Here is an 18,194-nt window from a genome sequence, read left to right as displayed (position 1 = left end):
GAGTTAGAATGAACCAATCACGAATAAGCATTTCGAGTGGGCGGGTCATTTAGCGTCGTGACACGCCTATTTAAAAGCGCCAACATCAAATATTTAATTCATGACTATTCAGTTTTGATTGTTATCAGTTTTAACTGTTTTTTGTAACTAAATACTTAGTAGTTATTTTAGGTCCAATTTAAGTATTTTATGTCAAATTGACACTATTTGTTTGTAGTGAATGAAAAGTAGGTAATGTGCCACAAATATGGCATTTTTGTCAAATGATACTAATCCAAAATCTCATAACACAAACTATATCAAAGCCTAAAATAACCAACCAAAAATTAATGTTACATACTGACTAAGTAATGAATGCAAATGTAAAGTACTTGCTTAGTAAATCAAGATCTCACTTGTGGAGCATCTTAACTCTCCTGAGAGACACTGACCTATATTCTATACTGAGAATCTCTGGAGGCCTACAGGTACAGAGGAACCATCGTACGACACTCAGGTTTGGTGGGGCTGTGGATCTGTTATGGATCTGATGGCTCATTAAATGAGCCATTTTCAAAGTCCCATATGAACATGTGCAAATTAAACAGTTACATTCAGGCTATACCCAATGAGACGCAATTCAACTCATTTCAGAGATATTGGAGTTAGCAGACTGACTTCTGCACAGCATGCCCTCACCTATCAACTCTAAGTAAACAGTTATGCATTGAGAATGCAGTACTGGACTTCATACACATTTTTAGTATGCTTCAAAACAAAAAGAAACAAAAAGCACATGGTTTTCTAAATGTTGTAGGCCATTGGGTTTCTCTGCTGACCATCAGATGTCAGCATTGTGCTTTGCTGATTTATTCTCCTGCTCCAGAAAGATAAATAATGATTCACACACCCAATAACACACCTCAAGTTATATTTACATCATAAATAAAGCAGTTCAGTTAAAATATCACACAGTCATAAACCAAAATCATTACTGTGATTGAAATTATTTTCAAATGAATATAGTGTTTCGCTAAGTACCTGTTACAGTTACAGCAGGGGCAGTATTGAATTTACAACTCGATCACATTTAAATTGGGTTTGTGTAATGCTGACAACATCAAATGCAACATATTAAAGTCATCCCTATCTTGGAAAGAGAAGGACTCCAAGTGTGAACAACCTGTGATCACCATGACAGAATTGCATAACTTTAGGTGAGTAAATGCACAGCTTTATAACTATATTCCTTTTATAATATACCAAAATTCCTTTCAAAGCATAAAATCTGCATGGGTTTCAACGTTAAATTTCCTATGTAATCCATAAAATGATCATCCAGGAGAAATACACACTAAGACATAGGGATGAAACACCCTACAGTGGACATGACTTATTTACAGAAAAACGCTGATATGTGGTGTATGATCACATAAAAACTGCAATCACATTAAGAGGACGTATTAGCAGCTATTTGATTCAGTAATTTTAAAAAAACTCGTGTTAAGGTAGATCAAACTACTGACAGAGGTTAGAATGCTTATTTAGTTTCACAAACTCTGCCTCGTCCTATACGAATCAGCTGCGCAAATGTAGTCAGATAAGAATATGTTTGCAGAAAGAATAAGATGGGGGACTGTGTAAGCAAATTTAAAAGGCAAATGGAATGGTAACAGCCATCTCATCCCAAACACAGGTAGAAAAGGAGTGGAGAACTTGGACAAGAGCAGCCTTTGCATTTAAAAATGCTTTACCCGTCTTGCTACGACCATGAACGACTTTCACTCCACTTCGCTAACCCGCAAACACTTGTGGCTGAAGGGGAGGTGGCAGTCTGTCGTTCTCTACGTTCTCGGCATCGATCGCGGACGCTCGTGGTTTGATCTCAAGCGGGTATCGCTCCAGGATTTCCTGCACCTCGCGGGCCACGCTGTCTTGCCATTCTGCCAGTTCGGTCTGCAGGTTCTGCGCCCCCTCGATGACCTGCTGCTGACGTTTGTCGAGGTTGGATAAGAGCTTAAGGTTCTGATGGATCTGGCTAAGTGCTGGGTTGACACGGGAGCCGCTCTGGGGCCAGGCTGCGGGATCGTCTTGCCTTCGAGGGGAAGCCTGACCGGACATGTAGCGCTCAAAGTCCTCAGGGCTGAGATTCAACGACTGGGCGTCCAGCTTCTCTATGAAGGCAACGGCACAGCACTGCAGGGAACATGTGATGAAGATGGTTGAGATAGAGAAAACATGAAAAAGGACAAAGAAAATAGGTGAATCTAAAAGATTACACTAGACTAAACGGAAATAGGTATTGACATTTGCCAACTGGCTCCAAATTTAAAGCCCCTGAATATTGAGTGCAAATATGCTGAGAAACTCCTTCAGTGACTTAGAATAATTTAACTTTAAAATGTACTTTTTTTTTATCTAATGCACTTTGAGAATTCAAAGTTAAGAGCTCCAACCCATGTTCTTAACTAAAAAAAAAAAAATCTGAAAAAAGTCAGTAAATTGACTTGTGAATTTATTGCAAAATAAATAAAAAATAAATAAATGATATGTATATTATTTTTGCTTTACACTACAGTAAGGAAATTCCAAAACTTCTTTCCTAATTTCTACACTTGAAAAAGATATTATATTTTGAATTTGGACTACAGTAACGTTAGTCATTTAAACCGCTAACTGTCAGCAATTCATACTGCACTTTTAAGCTTTTATTTTGACGGAAACAGCAATAGAGCTTTTATTTTAAAGGAAAACTCCAGCTTCAGTGAAAACAGGCTTACAAACTTGCATCTCACTACAAATCTAGTGAAATCATCTGCCGTGAAAATAATACATAATTGGTGGCCGTTGCGTTCTCAAATGTGTGCTAAACTTACAGTACATGCAGTAAATTAGTTCAGTGCATTTAGTTTGTTTGACGGATACTGTCAAAAGCATAATGGCTCAATGGCCTTTTATTTTAGAATAAAGTTTAAATATATTTTAATATTACACTTTTTGCCCAAAAGACCTATCGTTTCATATCATCATGTGACCAACAATAATATCAAGATAACTATCACGATATCACAATATTGATAAAAATGATAATATCGCTACATCCCTATTTTTGAGCCACTCTAAATTATGTGTGGACCCACCAGGTTGGTGAAGTAGTATCCGTCCTCTCCGGTCATGAGCCTTGAAGGGTTGCAGAAGCGTGTTATGTATTGGATGTTGGACTGCAGCCGTGGCGGGTTGGCCTTCAACACAATATAGATGAGGGTGGGTAGGAAGTCATCTGCAGAAGCTGGTTCGTTCTTAGTGACCCTGATGGCATTGAAGATATGCTTGCTGCAACTGGTGATGCAGGCCAGTTTATCCCTGGGCACACGCTTGGAGTCCATCTCAATGATATCTGAGGTAGACAAAATAAGAATTTAAAAAATCTTGTATCTTGATGAAAGAAAAAACTAAAAGAAAATGTAATACTATCCTTGCAGACTTACCGGTGATAGCTTTGACTACACTATCAGAGACTTCAGGGATCTCCTCGTCCACAGGAACACACAACATCTGGATGGTTACCCAGTGTAAGGCCCTGGAAAAACATTATTTAACAAATAAATCAGGACTGCAGATTTTAAAGGTGAAGGGCTAAAAAATAAAAAATTAGCAAAAAATAAATACATAAATACTTATATAAGTAATTTTCATGTATAAAATATATCAAAATTAAAAGTAAAACTTAAAAAAAAAATACTATTTTAGTAACTAACTGAAATAAGTTTAAAGGGATAATTAACTCAAAAATGACAATTCTGTCATTAATTACAGAACCAAATCAGTGGTTCAACCGTAATTTTAAGAAGCTATGAAAACATTTTTTGTGTGCAAAGAAAACAAAAATGACTATTTTATTAGAAGTTGAACCACTGATGTCACATGGACTATTTTAACCATGTCCTTATACCTTTCTGGGCCTTGTACGTGGCAAAACTATCCCTTTTAAGCTAAGGTACTGAAATGACTAAAACTAACATTGAAGTAAAAATAAAGAGAAATATACATTAAAAAAATCAAATAAAACCTAATTTCAAGTATTAATAAATACTATTAGCCTGGCTAACGCCAGACCACGTTATGACTTCCTGCGCGGAAGGCAGCATGGGGACACCCAGGCTAAAATACTATAATAGCACATAAACAATGCTAAAACACCGGCTGACCGAATCCTGTGTTGGGTAGCCAGGTCTTTTTTCTCATCATCCGAGGTCTCTGGACAGAAGACGCTCTTGTAGAGTCGAGTCATGATGTATTTTTCCACTTGGTCCATTACCCTGTCCACTTTCTCAGAGGAGCCTGTGGAAAGAAGAACCCACTGAGGTTTATATTTGCAGAATTCATCTGGCTTCTGGCAAACAAGCGTAAACTATAAAAAGTTAATGTAAATGTACAAAAATGTAAATAATCATTATGGTCTGATCATAACATTCTACAGAGGACGGCTGCTTCTACTCATATACAATACAAATCCTTTAGATACCTCACATACTTCAGCCTTACAAACAAACATGAAATCAGTTTGTTACATAACACCACTCCCACATCACCGTGCTGGAACAACAAGTTTCCTAGATGATTAGCAGACATGGTAGCTGGATGTACTGGATTTGCCAGTGTGTTGTTATTGTTATCTAAAACTATAAGATATTTTTCTCGTTAATTGAAATTAAGTCTATTAATTCTAACTAAGATCATTTTTTTTACATTTTATTTAAAAAAAGGGTTTTATTTTGTAGATACCCCTGTTTCCCAACTACTTCTGCCTCCTAATAATTGTGCCCAAATACATACAAAACAATTTTTTATATACCATTAAAACAAAACATCCAATCAGCAGGTGAAACTGATTCAGTATCCACTCATTTAAATGATTCAAACTATCTGAGCCTTTTTGACTTTTTAATTCAGTGCCACCAAGTTTCTCCGAAGCATGAATTTTACCTTTAAAATGATTTAAGAGTCGGTCAGACATGCTCTGATAGAAGTCCTGCACGCATTCAGACAGCTCCTCAGCACTGAGATCCTTCAAATAAGAACAAAAACAAAAGAATGTGTTTACTTATATGGTTAACATCCAAAAGTTGATGTGGACACATTACCCTAGTCCCCACCTTTTTATTTCCCATGCTCTCTATGAAACCACGGCTCTGCTTGTGGATCTCTCTGCCAGGCTTGTGTAAGGTCTTGAGAAACTCCACAAAGTCTCGTGACACGTGATCAGTCTCAATGCTGGACTGACGGGTAATGGAGGGACTGGGCGTTTTTCCTTCGTGGCTCTCTAAGGAACACAAATAAGCGCACAATGTTTACAAACAGGCTGTATGAACATACTGTAAAGAGGATATTAAAACAGATCGGATGAGAATGGAAATTCAGCAGTTAGTTTTCCATCACACAATGTCATGTGAAATTAGGAAATTTCCTATCATCAACAATTGAATCTTCTACAAACAATAAATTAGTTTAGTGAAAATGGCTAAATTACACATGACATTCTGCACAGATTAATGAAAGAACCCACTGAATAAACAGCATAAAATGCTACATATCATATACAGTTAAGCTCAAAATGTTACATACACCTTTCAGAATCTGCAAAATGTTAATTATTTTATCAAAATAAGAGGCATCATACAAAATGCATGTCATCGTTTTTTTAGTACTGACCTGAATAAGATATTTCAGATAAAAGCTGCTTTCATATAGTCCACAAGAGAAGATAATAGTGAAATTATAAAAATGACCTTGTTCAAAAATTTACACTTGATTCTTAATACTGGTTTATTACCTGATCCACAGCTGTTTTTGTTTTGTTTTGTTTAGTGATAGTTGTTCATGAGTCCCTTGTTTGGCCTGAGCAGTTAAACTGCCCGCTGTTCTTCAAAGAAATCCTTCAGGTCCCACAAATTCTTTGGTTTTTCAGCATTTTTGTGTATTTGAACCCTTTCCAACATTTAGCTGCGTTTATCAGTGAAACTTGCCAACAAGCACATTATTAAGAAAGGCCATTTGCAAAGATGCATAAAAAACCCCTATACTTACTTCTGCTGTGGGTGAAGCTGCATCACGAATGACTCACATGAACATAGACGCATATGTGGATCGGGGTCGGTGCTTTCTTTTTAAAAACGAAAGTAACATTGTCCTCTTCCTCTTAAGCGGCTCAGATGTCGGGAGTAAATGACGACTGCTGTGTTCATTATTACGTCCAACAACAGAACAGCTCAATCGCTCAATTAGAGTCTTCCTCTGCACCTGAGTCACACAATGGCGATCTTATTCGGACTGTTTCAGCTCGGTGAGGGCAGGTCTAAGGTAAGACGCTCATGTCAATCAACTGTGTTTCATCACAATGACAAGAAGCTGAGAATGACCTGATTTTAAAAAGGGGATATTACTTTTAAAGATTAAAAAAGGGTGGTTGTGTACACAAACTGCCAACACACATTAATGTTCAAGCAACATGTAAAAGATAGTTTTGCATCCGATGACCCCTTTAAGAGTTGGGGGTGAAAACCTTTGAACTAAATAAAGATGTGTACATTTTCTTATTTTGCCTGAATATCTTTTTTTTCTATTTAGTACTGCCCTTCAAAAGGTACAACAGATACTTACATGTTTCCCAGACTATTCCTAGAAGACAAAATAAGTTCCATTTACCCTGATCTTCAAATTCAAAAAGTTTTCACCCCCAGCTCTTAATGCATCGTGTTTCCTTCTGAAGCATCAGTAAGCATTCGAACCTTCTGTAATAGCTGCATATGAGTCCCTCAGTTGTCCTCAGTGTGAAAAGATGGATCTCAAAATCAAACAGTCATTGTTAGAAAGGGTTAAAATACACAAAAATGCTGAAAAACCAAAGAATTTGTGGGACCTGAAGGTTTTTTAACTGTTCAGGACAAACAAGGGACTTTTTGATGAACAACTATCACAAAAAAAAACAGCTGTGGATCATAACAACACAGTATTAAGAATCAGGGTCATTTTTATAAATTCAACTATTATTTTGTTTTGTGGACTATATGTAAATGTTCTTTATGTGAAATATCTTATTCAGGTCAGTACCAATTAAAAAAATAACATGCATTTTGTATGATCCCTCTTATTTTGGTAAAATTATTAACATCTTGCAGATTCGGCAAGGTGTATGTAAACCTTTGACCTAAACTGTATTCACAAGTTGACTTGCATCCCATAGAAAGAAATGACAACCTTCTCAGAAGTAGGCCATTCTATTAAAATATTGATCTGTTACCATGCCAACACCTTTGACATCAGATCAGAGTCAAAGACAGTAATAGTGTAGCTGAATGAATTGAGAGAGAATTCTGGTACCAGCATGCTTTGGCTAAACACTACACAAACAGACGTTCTAATCGCTGTTGCTCCTGTCTTTCTAAACACCCCACTGACAGTAATGGAGCGTTAGAAGGGTTTCAGCCTGAATGCATGCAGCTCATATGTAACACTGATGCACTGGTTTGTTTTCTGTGATTTATGCTGGAGGGCTACAGTGATGTGGCACTAATACCCACCTCTTAGCCTCGATACCAGAGCTGCCACCAGATTGATAAGAAAAAGAGGAGGACGAATGACAATGAGACAGTGAACATGAGAAAAAAAATGGTAGGGTGAATTCAATCAATTTTGACGCACACACAACCAACATAGAGAAATAAACAAATACACACTACACTATGCTATGGATCAGGGCAGTATGTCACAAAGAACAGCTGAGGGAGACGTTGCTGTACTTTCTGAAATACTTTTAGTACAGACACTTTTAGACAGTTACCTCATCAACACAGAACATCAAATCACACGGTGGTCCACTTCAGAAAAGACAAACACTGCAATCTCCACCCACGTTCCCTTCTCACAACCCCAGATTTTCCTTCAGGCTCTGTCTGTTACCTTCAGTGGGGGAGGCCATCTCCCAGGGTTGGGTAAAAATGCCCTTCAGATCCCTCAGGAGGTTTTCTCCATGGCTCTCCCTCCTGCCCTGCAACTTCTCCTCTTTCTCTTTCTCTCGTTTCTCGCTTTCTTTTTCAGGGGGGACTAAAACACCCAGGGTAGGTAGGGGGAAATGGGCGAAAGGGGGTGAAATGGATGAAAATTGTGGCAGTTCAGATAAGAACAAAAAGTAAAAGTAAAAGTAAAAAAAAAAAAAAAAAAGAGAGAGAGAGTGAAAAATGTGGGAGAGGTGGGGAGGAGATCAGACAGAACGGCAGAACAGCAACGAGATGAAGGAAACAAACTGAGAGATGAAGGGTGGATCACTTGTGCAAATAAAATCATCTTAAAAAACATGATAGACAAATGATAAAATCATGTGATAGCAAATGAATATAGAACTGTATCAAATCAAGCAAGGATGACTAACGCTATTGTTTAAAAGTTGGGGGCCAGTAAAATTAAAGTAACACTTTTACTCAGCAAGAATGCATTCAATTGATCAAAGGTGACAGTAAATTCATGTGAATGATTTCTATTTCAAATAAATGCTGTTCATTTAAACTTTCAGCATATTAGAATGATTTTTGAAGAATCACTGAAAACTGGAGTAATGATGCTGAAGTGTCAGCTTTTCATCATAAACGACATTTTAAAATATATTTAAAAAGCTTTTAAATTAATCTTTGATCAAATAAATGCAACTATGGTAAGCATAAGAGATTTCTTTCAAAAACATGAAAAATCTTACTGATCCCACTAAACTTTTGAACAGTCTATACTTGATGTTTCAATGATAAAGCCTTTTAATTATTTATGTTAATTTAAAAATAAAACTTTTAATTAATTATGTTGCATGCAGTTAGTTTAAAGAAGAAGTTTACTTCCAGAACAAAAATATACAGATCATTTACTAACCCCCTTGTTATCCAAGATGTATATGTCTTTCTTTCTTCAGTCATAATGAAACTATGTTTACTGAGGAAAACATTTCAGGATTTCTCTCCGTATAGTGGACTTCTATGGTGCCCGTGAGTTTGAACTTCCAAAATGCAGTTTAAATGCAGCTTCGATTTAAGTTGAAGAAGAAAATGAGATGGGAGTTTTTCAACAGAGTTCACGCAGAGCTAGACAAGATGAGCATTTGAGGTTAAAAAGTATATAAATTGTCAATTTGTTCAGAAAATGGCCTGTTTAGAGCCCTTTGAAGCTGCATTTAAACTGCATTTTGGAAGATCAAACTTGCGGGCACCATTGAAGTCCACTAGTATACGAAAAGAAATCCTGAAATGTTTTCCTCAATAATAAAAAAAAAGTACTTTATGACTGATGCAAGAAAGACATGAACATCTTGGATGACAAGGAGGTGAATAAATTATCAGAAAATGTTTGTTCTGGAAGTGAACTTCTCCTTTAAGGCTTTATCAGAGAGATGCCATGAAAATGACGTGGTAAAATCAAACTGGGACTATGTATGACAATGAGGGTGGTCATTTGCATATGAAACAAGCATGATTTCCAAAAGAAATCCATAAGCAAAACTATGTGTGATTTTCTATTTTAGGCTCTGAGGGGGAAAGTGGCGACGCAGGGAAAATCTACAGCCCTGACACGCCTGTGTAGCTCCACCAAATCAGTTTTCACTTGTTCAACCATTTTGTTAGTAGCAGATGAATGAGAACTCATCCAGCCCTGGACTCATCCCACTGCAAAAACAACACAAAATCACACTCGTATCGCTTTAATCACACGTTCCTCGTACCTTTTTTAGGGGCCGTGCGAGAAGAAGGGCTGAAGAACTTCTTTACGGTGGTGACCTTACGAGTCTTCTCGTTGGTTTTCTTCTCCTCAAACTTGGAGAAGGTGGCGAGAGAGGGCTGAGAGTGGGACTGCGGAGGCTGGGTCTGAGAGGAACTGTGACTGCTGACATAAGCCGCCTCTTCTTCTCGCTGCAGCCTGTGACAGGAAGCACAGCATTAGTCGGTCTGAACATCATTTCTGCTTTACGAATGCCTTAATGATACAGAATGATTCTTTTGCTTAATACTTAATGCGTGATCTAACAAAATGAAACAGAACTCACTTCTCAGCCAGAGCCCAGTCCTCTTGGATCTGCCTCTGCCGAGCTTTCTGGTACTCCTCCCTCCAGCACTTGGAGCACAGGCCCTGCCACGCAGCATTTCCATAGTAACCGCAGCCTTTCTTACACAGCAGTTCTGATTGGTCCACATGGATCCCCCGTCGCTCTGATCGCTGACTCATCGTGTCCTTTTTGTCTAGGTAAAGAAACATGTTTGACATTGTGATCTGAATTTGCATATCCGGTCTGCAGCTCATGCTGCAAGACAACAGGAGTTGGGTTACATAATGTGCTCTGCAAAAACATACAACTCTTGCAGAAGATGTCAAGATTGCTATTTAAATGAGATAAGAGGAGTCATTTAAAGACTCTGAGTGAACCTGAAAATGAAACTATGTGAATATCAGATACACATACTGAAGGCAAGTAAAATTGCGAAAGCATGTTTTAATAATTACACAGGGGTGAATTCTGGTATATTTGGGACACTTTTTGCCATTGAGATGACTGGGGAAAATGTCCCAATTAAGCTGAAATCACCATAATTATTGTCTAAATTATACTGCGACAACAAATGACGCATTAAATCTCAATCGAAATAAAAAAGTGAGTAGTTCAAACGTGTTTGATCTTGTGTCTTTATAGTTTCAATGAAGACAAATCGCAAACAATCTGATCAACAGATTTTAACACTTATGACATCACGTCACAAACTAAAATCTTTCGGTATCTCTATGTTGGAGCTTAAACATTCACTAAATGTCTAAGAGAGGGTTTAAAAGTAACCTAGAAAAACATTATCGACTGAAAATAACATAGAATAACATAGATAGAATGTCATTCAATCCGCCGCAGACAGACACGTCAAGCTAGCAAAACAGCTACGTGGTTAAAAACAAACGCAACTCGTTGTCAGCAAGACATAAGATAATTATGTATTAGTAGTCTAAAACGATATTAAACAAAACATTTACAAAGAACAGCAGGTTTTAGTATTAAATGTTAATCTACCGGACAGCGACAGATACCTTGTCAGCGGTCTCTTCTCCAGGGTCACAATTACATCATATCCTTGCGACTGGTGTATGGGTTGTGTGGGCGGGGCTAAAGATGGGCTGAGCTTGGAATGTCAACATTCTCCGTGACAAATGCCGCGCATTCCTCATCTTTTGTATTTTTGTTGTTCAGTCTAATAAATCTGGACGTTTAAATGGATGTTTGATTAAAAGAATGTGCTCTTAATAAATTGCAAAATATATGGTTTATTATCAGCACAATGCAATACAAACAACAGTATTCACCTCAAATGTACAACAGAGAACAGATATGCATTGGTTCAAACTTGAGCAACATAAAGTGAACTGGGCAAGACTGAAAAAAAATCCCAGTAAGGATTATCAAAAGCATTTGAACTGGTTTTAAATATTCTGCTGCCAAAACACAAGAGAGCTCATGCAACTTCATGTGGCTTTCACAGCTCTCACAGCGAGCTAATGAGAGACAAGGTTGCAGATGACTAAAATAACAAATGGTGCTAAATCATATGCAGTTGTTGAGGGATATGGCAATTGAAAGCATGGAGGAATGCTATTGGCAGCAGAAAATAACTTCATAAAGTGTCAAAGTAGCAAAATAGGCAATCTAACCTGCAGTAAAGTGGCTAACAGTCTTTTAGTATCATTTTAAATATACTCATATTCAGGACATATTTAATGTAGTACATAAACTTATTCTAAAAAAAAATAAAAAGTAACTGTTTTGGGCTCTCCTTTAACATAAATCAAAACTTTTATGCTTTCCTAGTGATGTGTGGTTACTTTCGAAGGCTTTATGTGCAGCTTTCAGTGGCTGTAAATACAGTTGACGTCAAAGGTATACCTACACCTTTACCAAAATAAGAGGGATTATAAAAAATGCATGTTATTTTTTTATTTAGTACTGACCTGAATAAGATATTTCAGATAAAAGATGTTTACATATAGTCCACAAGAGAAAATAGTAATTGAATTTATAAAAAACGACCCTGTTCAAAAGTTTACATACACAAGATTCTTAATACTGTATTATTGTTACCTGAATGATCCACAGCTGTGTTTTTTTAGTGATAGTTGTTTATGAGTCCCTTGTTGGTCTTGAACTCTTAAACTGCCTGCTGTTCTTCAGAAAAATCCCACATATTCTTTGGTTTTCCAGCATTTTTGTGTATTTGAACCCTTTCCAACAATGACTGCATGATTCTGAGATTCATCTTTTCACTCTGAGGACAACTGAGGGACTCATGCAACTATTACATAAGGTTCAAGTGCTCACTGATGCTCCAGAATAAACATGATGCATTTAGAGCTGGGGGTGAACAGAATGAAGATTTGTAATTTTTTCTTTTTTTGCCTAAGAATTTTTTTTTTTTCATTTAGTACTGCCCTTCAGAAGCTACAGAAGATACTTACATGTTTTCCAGAAGACAAAATAAATAAAAAATTACCCTGATATTCAAAATGTTTTCACCCCCCAGCTCTTAATGCATTGTGTTTCCTTCTGGAGCATCAGTGAGCATTTGAACCTTATGTAATAGTTACATATGAGCCCATCTGTTGTCCTCAGTGTGAAAAGATAGATCTCAAAATCATACAGTCATTGTTGGAAAGGGTTCAAATACACAAAATGCTGAAAAACCAAACAATTTGTTGTACCTAAAGGATTTTTTGAAGAACAGCAGGCAGTGTTCAGGTAATCATTCCTGAACAACAAACCCTGGATCATTCAGGTAACAACACAGTATTAAGAATCAAGTGTATGTAAACTTCAGTCATTTTTATAAATTCAACTATTTTAACATTTATCTTGTGGACTATATGTAAACGTCTTTTACGTGAAATATCTTATTCAGGTCAGTACTAAATAAAAATAGCATGCATTATGTATGATTCCTCTTAATTTGCTAAAATAATTAACATTTTGCAGATTCTGCAAGGTGTATGTAAACTTTTGACGTCAACTGTATGTTTGTACAGTTTGTAAGACCTTTGTATTCTTGTTAAAGATTGCATGATCTAAGGTGTTCATTATTGGCAACATGACACAAATAAGGTATAGGACCAGAATATATGTCATAGGGTACAATCATTTTAAAAATACTGTAGGTGAAAAAAGGTTTCCTTCTTAAGAAATACATCACAAGCAATGACTTCAATATCTGAATGTGAGTCCAGTTGACTGATTCTTTGATCAAACTGTTAATACATTCATTACATCTAACACAGAAACATACTAAAGAGATGTCATATTTAAAACAAAAAACACTGTTTCACATTAGTTCACTTCCTCTGAGGACGATTCCAGAAAATCCCTGTAGAACTACAAATGGACGAAACGATTCCGGGTTTATTCTAAACAAACTAACTAAATTACTTACAAAAACTAAGGAATCAATAGAGCTGCCCATTAAAGAAATTTCGGGTTGCAAACTGCAGTTTCATGAGGAAAAAAAAGAGCAAATGCCACAATAACAGCCATCTCATTCAAAAGCTTGTCATTATTTCCACTCGTTTCGAGTAGGACTCTATGGTCCTGCTGGTTTCACGTAACTGTAGACAGCAGCGAACATCATTTGCTCAGATTTGCGCATCTCAGTTCTTGGCAAAAGAAAACACCTCACCTTCACCACCAGGTGATTTTAAACTCATAGATTGGCCTTTTGCAGTAGTAGTGGTTGATGAGGTGTTTGTCACACACGCCGATGCATTGCTGGTCAGCAGAGATGCCGCGCTCTGCCAGGTCGCTTACTATGCAGTGTAGAAGGTCATAAACATCTGCCACTGCCTCCCAGGGCCCGAAGGACACGTCAACCTCACAATGGTGCTCAAACAGCTTGGCCTCGCTCTCCGAGCGCTCAAATCGCAGCGAATTGAACAGAGGTCTTTCATAAGGGGTGATAGGCATCTCCTCCTTGTACACACAGATCTTCAGTTTTGCGAAACGAGCCTTCCGCTGCATGGCACGATGTTTTGCAATCTCCACAATGCGCTCAAGGTTTTCTGGAAGAAAAGGCGACAATTGTTAAATCAACTGAAACCCCCTTTTAGCTATTTTTATGTATAATTTTATATTACCTTTATAATAAGGTAAAAGATCAAGAAAAGCCTGGCGCACTTTCTCTCCGGTAAGCGGCTGAGTGTCTTCCAGGCTTTCCAAAAGAGGCCCAATGGCGTAATACTGAGCTTCTCTGTGCACCGCACGAACACGGTCCCTCTGAGGCAGCTCACCCTCTCGCAAGAAATTCAGAATATCCCTAATGCCAGAGAAATGCTTAAAAATGCGGGAAATGGTTTACACACCTTGCAGAATTTGCAAAATGTTAATTATTTTACGAAAATAACAGGGATCATACAAAATGCATGTTATTTTTTATTTAGTACTGACCTGAATAAGATATTTCACGTAAAAGATGTTTAATAATAGTTGAATTTATAAAAATGACCCTGTTCAAAAGTTTACATAAACTTCATTCTTAATAGACCTTTTTCACAGAAACCGGAAATACGCAATCGCAGGGTATGCAGACTTCCTGTGTAATGTCAACACAGCAGAAAGCCGGGTAATTTAAAATTAAAATGGAGAGAGTCTACACAACTTCCCTCGCTGATTTGTCAAAGATAACTTTTGCAGACCCCATAAGAGTCGTGTAGGAAAACTCCGTCACAAAGAGGAACAAATTGGATAAAGGATATACGTTTTTCCACTAAGAGTTTATCCGCGTTTATACACGCTTAACGTACGTAAAAAATGACCAGAAAACCCCAAATTTCTGTCATACCTTACTTGGAACAAACACTAACTACTATCAAAAGAACGAGCCCTTATTCCACAGATAAAGTGCATAATATCACGTTAAGCGTTTTCTCCCCCATAGAAGCCCATTATAAGGAAACAGCTTGGTTTATTAACTTACCTTAACAGCGACCAGGGAAGACCAAACTTCTGTTAAATTTCACTTAAAATAAACACTTGCTGCTCTCAAAAGAACGAGCTCTCATTCAGCATATAAAGTGATCGCGCCCCATAGAAGTCTATTATACAAAAAAAAAAAAAAAGCTTAACGTGGCTTAAAATTTTACTTATAATAAACACTTTCTGCTGTCAAAATAATTAGCTCTTATTGAGCATATAAAGTGAATAATATAAAGTGAATAATATCACGCTTTTCTCCCTATAGAACTCCATTAAGGAAAAAGCTTAACATTGTTTGTTATAATGGACTTCTATGGGGCGCGCACTTTATATGCTGAATAAGAGCTCGTTCTTTTGACAGCAGCAAGTATTTATTATAAGTCAAATTTAACATACGTTTGGTTTTCCCTGGTCGCTGTTGAGGTACGTAAACCACGTTAAGCTGTTTCCTTATAATGGGCTTCTATGGGGGAGAAAACGCTTAACGTGATATTATTCACTTTATATGTGGAATAAGGGCTCGTTCTTTTGATAGTAGTTAATGTTTGTTCCACGTAAGGTCTGACAGAAACTTGCGGTTTCCTGGTCGTTTTTTACATACATTAAGCCACGTTAAGCGTTTTTCACGTTGTTTAACTGGTTACCGGCATACCGGGGCGGAAATGGGTTTACAAAGCAATTACGTATTTCCGACGCAAAATACGGAAGTTGTGAGAAAGGTCTATACTGTGTTGTTACCTGAATGATCCACAGCTGTGTGTGTTTTTTTCATTTAGTGATAGTTGTTCATTAGTCCCTTGTTTGTCATGAACAGTTAAACTGCTTGCTGTTCTTCAGAGAAATCCTTTAGGTCCCACAAATTCTTTGGTTTTCCAGCATTTTTGTGTATTTGAACCCTTTTCAACAATGACTGTATGATTTTGAGATCCATCTTTTCACACTGAGGACAACTGAGGGACTTATACAACCATTACAGAAGGTTCAAACGCTCACTGATGCTCCAGAAGGAAACACGATCAATTTATTATTTGTTCATGTGGATTATGTAAACGTCTTTAATGTGAAATATCTTATTCAGGTCAGTACTAAATAAAAAGAACATGCATTTTGTATGAATCCTTTTTATTTTAGTAAAATACCTAACAGTTTGCAGATTCTGCAAGGGTGTATGTAAACATCAACTGTATATATATAAGAGTTTCTAATAAGCATCATATCAAACAGCTATTTAAGTAATCCACTGATGAAATAGCTCAATTCAGATAATCAAAATGTTTGCTTTATATTTTTAAGTACTAGGCACTAACCATAATCAGATATTCACTAATCTAAACACTAACCCAAAATATGCTCCGTCTCGGTCGATGAAATATCGTCCCTCTGCATCCCTGGGAATGTGGTGGCGGCCACTAAACATGGCAGCCAGCATTGTGTCCTCATAGCGTCGGAGGGTGGACAGCCGGGTGGTGAAATATGTTCCTCCTACATTTAAGGGGATGACCTCGGGGAACTATGGAGAGAGGAGCAACAAAAATAGCCTTTTAACATTAGTCTGAATGTACACTAGAACTTAAATGTTTGGCGTTGATAAGAATTTTTAATGTTTTAAGTCTCTTATGCTCACCCAGAATGCATTTATTTGATTTAGAACACTGTAGTATTTGGAAATGTTATTAAAATAACTGTTTGAATATATTTTAAAATGGAGTTCATTCCTGTGATGGCAAATCTAAATTTAAGCAGCCATTACTCTTATCTTCAGTGTCACATGATCCTTCAGAAATCTTTCTAATATGCTGATTTGGTGCTACAGAAACGTTTCCTAAACATTTCTTATTAGTTACAATGATGCATAAAAATCTGAGGCATTTTTTAGGATTCTTTGATGAATATAAAGTTCAAAAGAACAGCATTTGTTTTAAATATAACTTTAGAAATTTTATATATATATATATATATATATATATATATATATATATATATATATATATATATATATATATATATATATATATATATATATTCCTGTGATCAAAGCTAAATTTTCAGCATCATTACTCCAGTTTTCAATGTCACATGATCCTTCAGAAATCATTCTAACATGCTGATTTGCTGTTCAAGAAACATTTATTATTATTATTATTATTATCAATATTTAAAACAGTTGAGTACATTTTTTCAAAATTCTTTCATGAATAGAAAGATAAGCATTCATCTGAAATAAAAAGCTTTTGTAACATTATACACTATACTAAGCTTGGAGTCAGTAAATAATACTTTTATTTAGCAAGTATGCTTTAAATTGATCGAAAGTGATGATAAAGACATTTATAATGTTACAAAAGATTTATATTTAAGATGAATGCTGTTCTTCTGAACTTTTTTTATTCATCAAAGAAACCTGAAAAAAATCTACTCAGCTGTTTTCAACATAATAATGATAATACATGTTTTTAAACAGCAAATCAGAATATTAGAATAATTTCTCAAAGATCATATGTACTAAAAGTTATAGTTATGCACGTAAACTTTTTACTATCTACTAGCAAAGCAGTAAGTCCCCTCCCCGGTTTAATTGAATGCTGTTACATGTTTAAATTCTCTTCAAACCCGTTAGCAATGATAAACAACGGTGTTAGACTAATCATATTACACACCTTGACAGGTCACTCTGGGTTTATCAGCAGAAGTCTGTGGTGACACCTTTAACATAGCCCTTGCAAAACACGATTAGTTTAATCCAGGCGATATGATTTGATGGACGTGTGATGGGAACCAATCAGAAACGACGCCCACCCGCCCCACTGGGATACAGAACCAATCAGAGTGCAGCAATCGGGAAGCAAACACGCTCAATACATCTGTTGCCTATGGAAACGGTTATGATTAAGCATGAGAAGCTGGGAAACTTTGACACGGCTGCTCCAAGATGATCTTTTGGAAAAGAAAAAAATAACATGAAGGGAGCGAAGCGCAGACATTTTAGCTTGCATTTAACTTCTATGCAACTACCCCGTTATAAAAATAGCACATCCTCTTTAAACCTGGGGGACTTACCTCTTCAGGTGCGTCCAAGGTGCGAAGAGACTTTGCTAGATTCAGGTTAGGGACAGGTATGGCTGGTTTGCGATACTCCTCTTCCCCGGTGTCCGCGCCCGACATCGCATCTCCCTGTTTCTCAGTGTCACTC

General features: G+C 36.8%; 2 protein-coding genes across 4 annotated transcripts; both read right to left on the bottom strand.

Moving 5' to 3' along the window:
• Positions 1–893: 893 nt before the first annotated feature.
• Positions 894–11,120, bottom strand: rabgef1 (RAB guanine nucleotide exchange factor (GEF) 1). 3 transcript variants are annotated; one of them, XM_073829931.1, is made up of 11 exons: positions 11,086–11,120; positions 10,061–10,253; positions 9,740–9,933; positions 7,939–8,082; positions 7,560–7,580; positions 5,136–5,302; positions 4,966–5,047; positions 4,188–4,320; positions 3,468–3,559; positions 3,120–3,376; positions 894–2,175 (listed from the first exon to the last, which is right to left on the bottom strand). In XM_073829931.1, exons 2-11 carry the CDS (start codon positions 10,237–10,239, stop codon positions 1,774–1,776), a joined length of 1,671 nt encoding a protein of 556 aa, XP_073686032.1. In that variant the 5' UTR covers positions 10,240–10,253; positions 11,086–11,120; the 3' UTR covers positions 894–1,773. The 3 variants fall into 3 exon arrangements, with proteins under 3 accessions (XP_073686032.1, XP_073686033.1, XP_073686034.1); XM_073829932.1 differs by lacking the exon at positions 7,560–7,580; XM_073829933.1 differs by lacking the exons at positions 7,560–7,580; positions 7,939–8,082.
• Positions 11,121–11,299: 179 nt separating this feature from the next.
• kctd7 (potassium channel tetramerization domain containing 7) lies at positions 11,300–18,188 on the bottom strand. Its single transcript, XM_073829577.1, has 4 exons — positions 18,062–18,188; positions 16,345–16,514; positions 14,167–14,345; positions 11,300–14,091 (listed from the first exon to the last, which is right to left on the bottom strand). Exons 1-4 carry the CDS (start codon positions 18,164–18,166, stop codon positions 13,715–13,717), a joined length of 831 nt encoding a protein of 276 aa, XP_073685678.1. The 5' UTR covers positions 18,167–18,188; the 3' UTR covers positions 11,300–13,714.
• Positions 18,189–18,194: the final 6 nt, after the last annotated feature.

This window comes from Garra rufa, chromosome 23 (genome assembly GCF_049309525.1).
Source record: "Garra rufa chromosome 23, GarRuf1.0, whole genome shotgun sequence".
Lineage (NCBI taxonomy): Eukaryota > Metazoa > Chordata > Actinopteri > Cypriniformes > Cyprinidae > Garra > Garra rufa.
The sequence above is the reverse complement of the archived record's forward strand: the minus strand, read 5'-3'. Positions and strand labels throughout refer to the sequence as shown.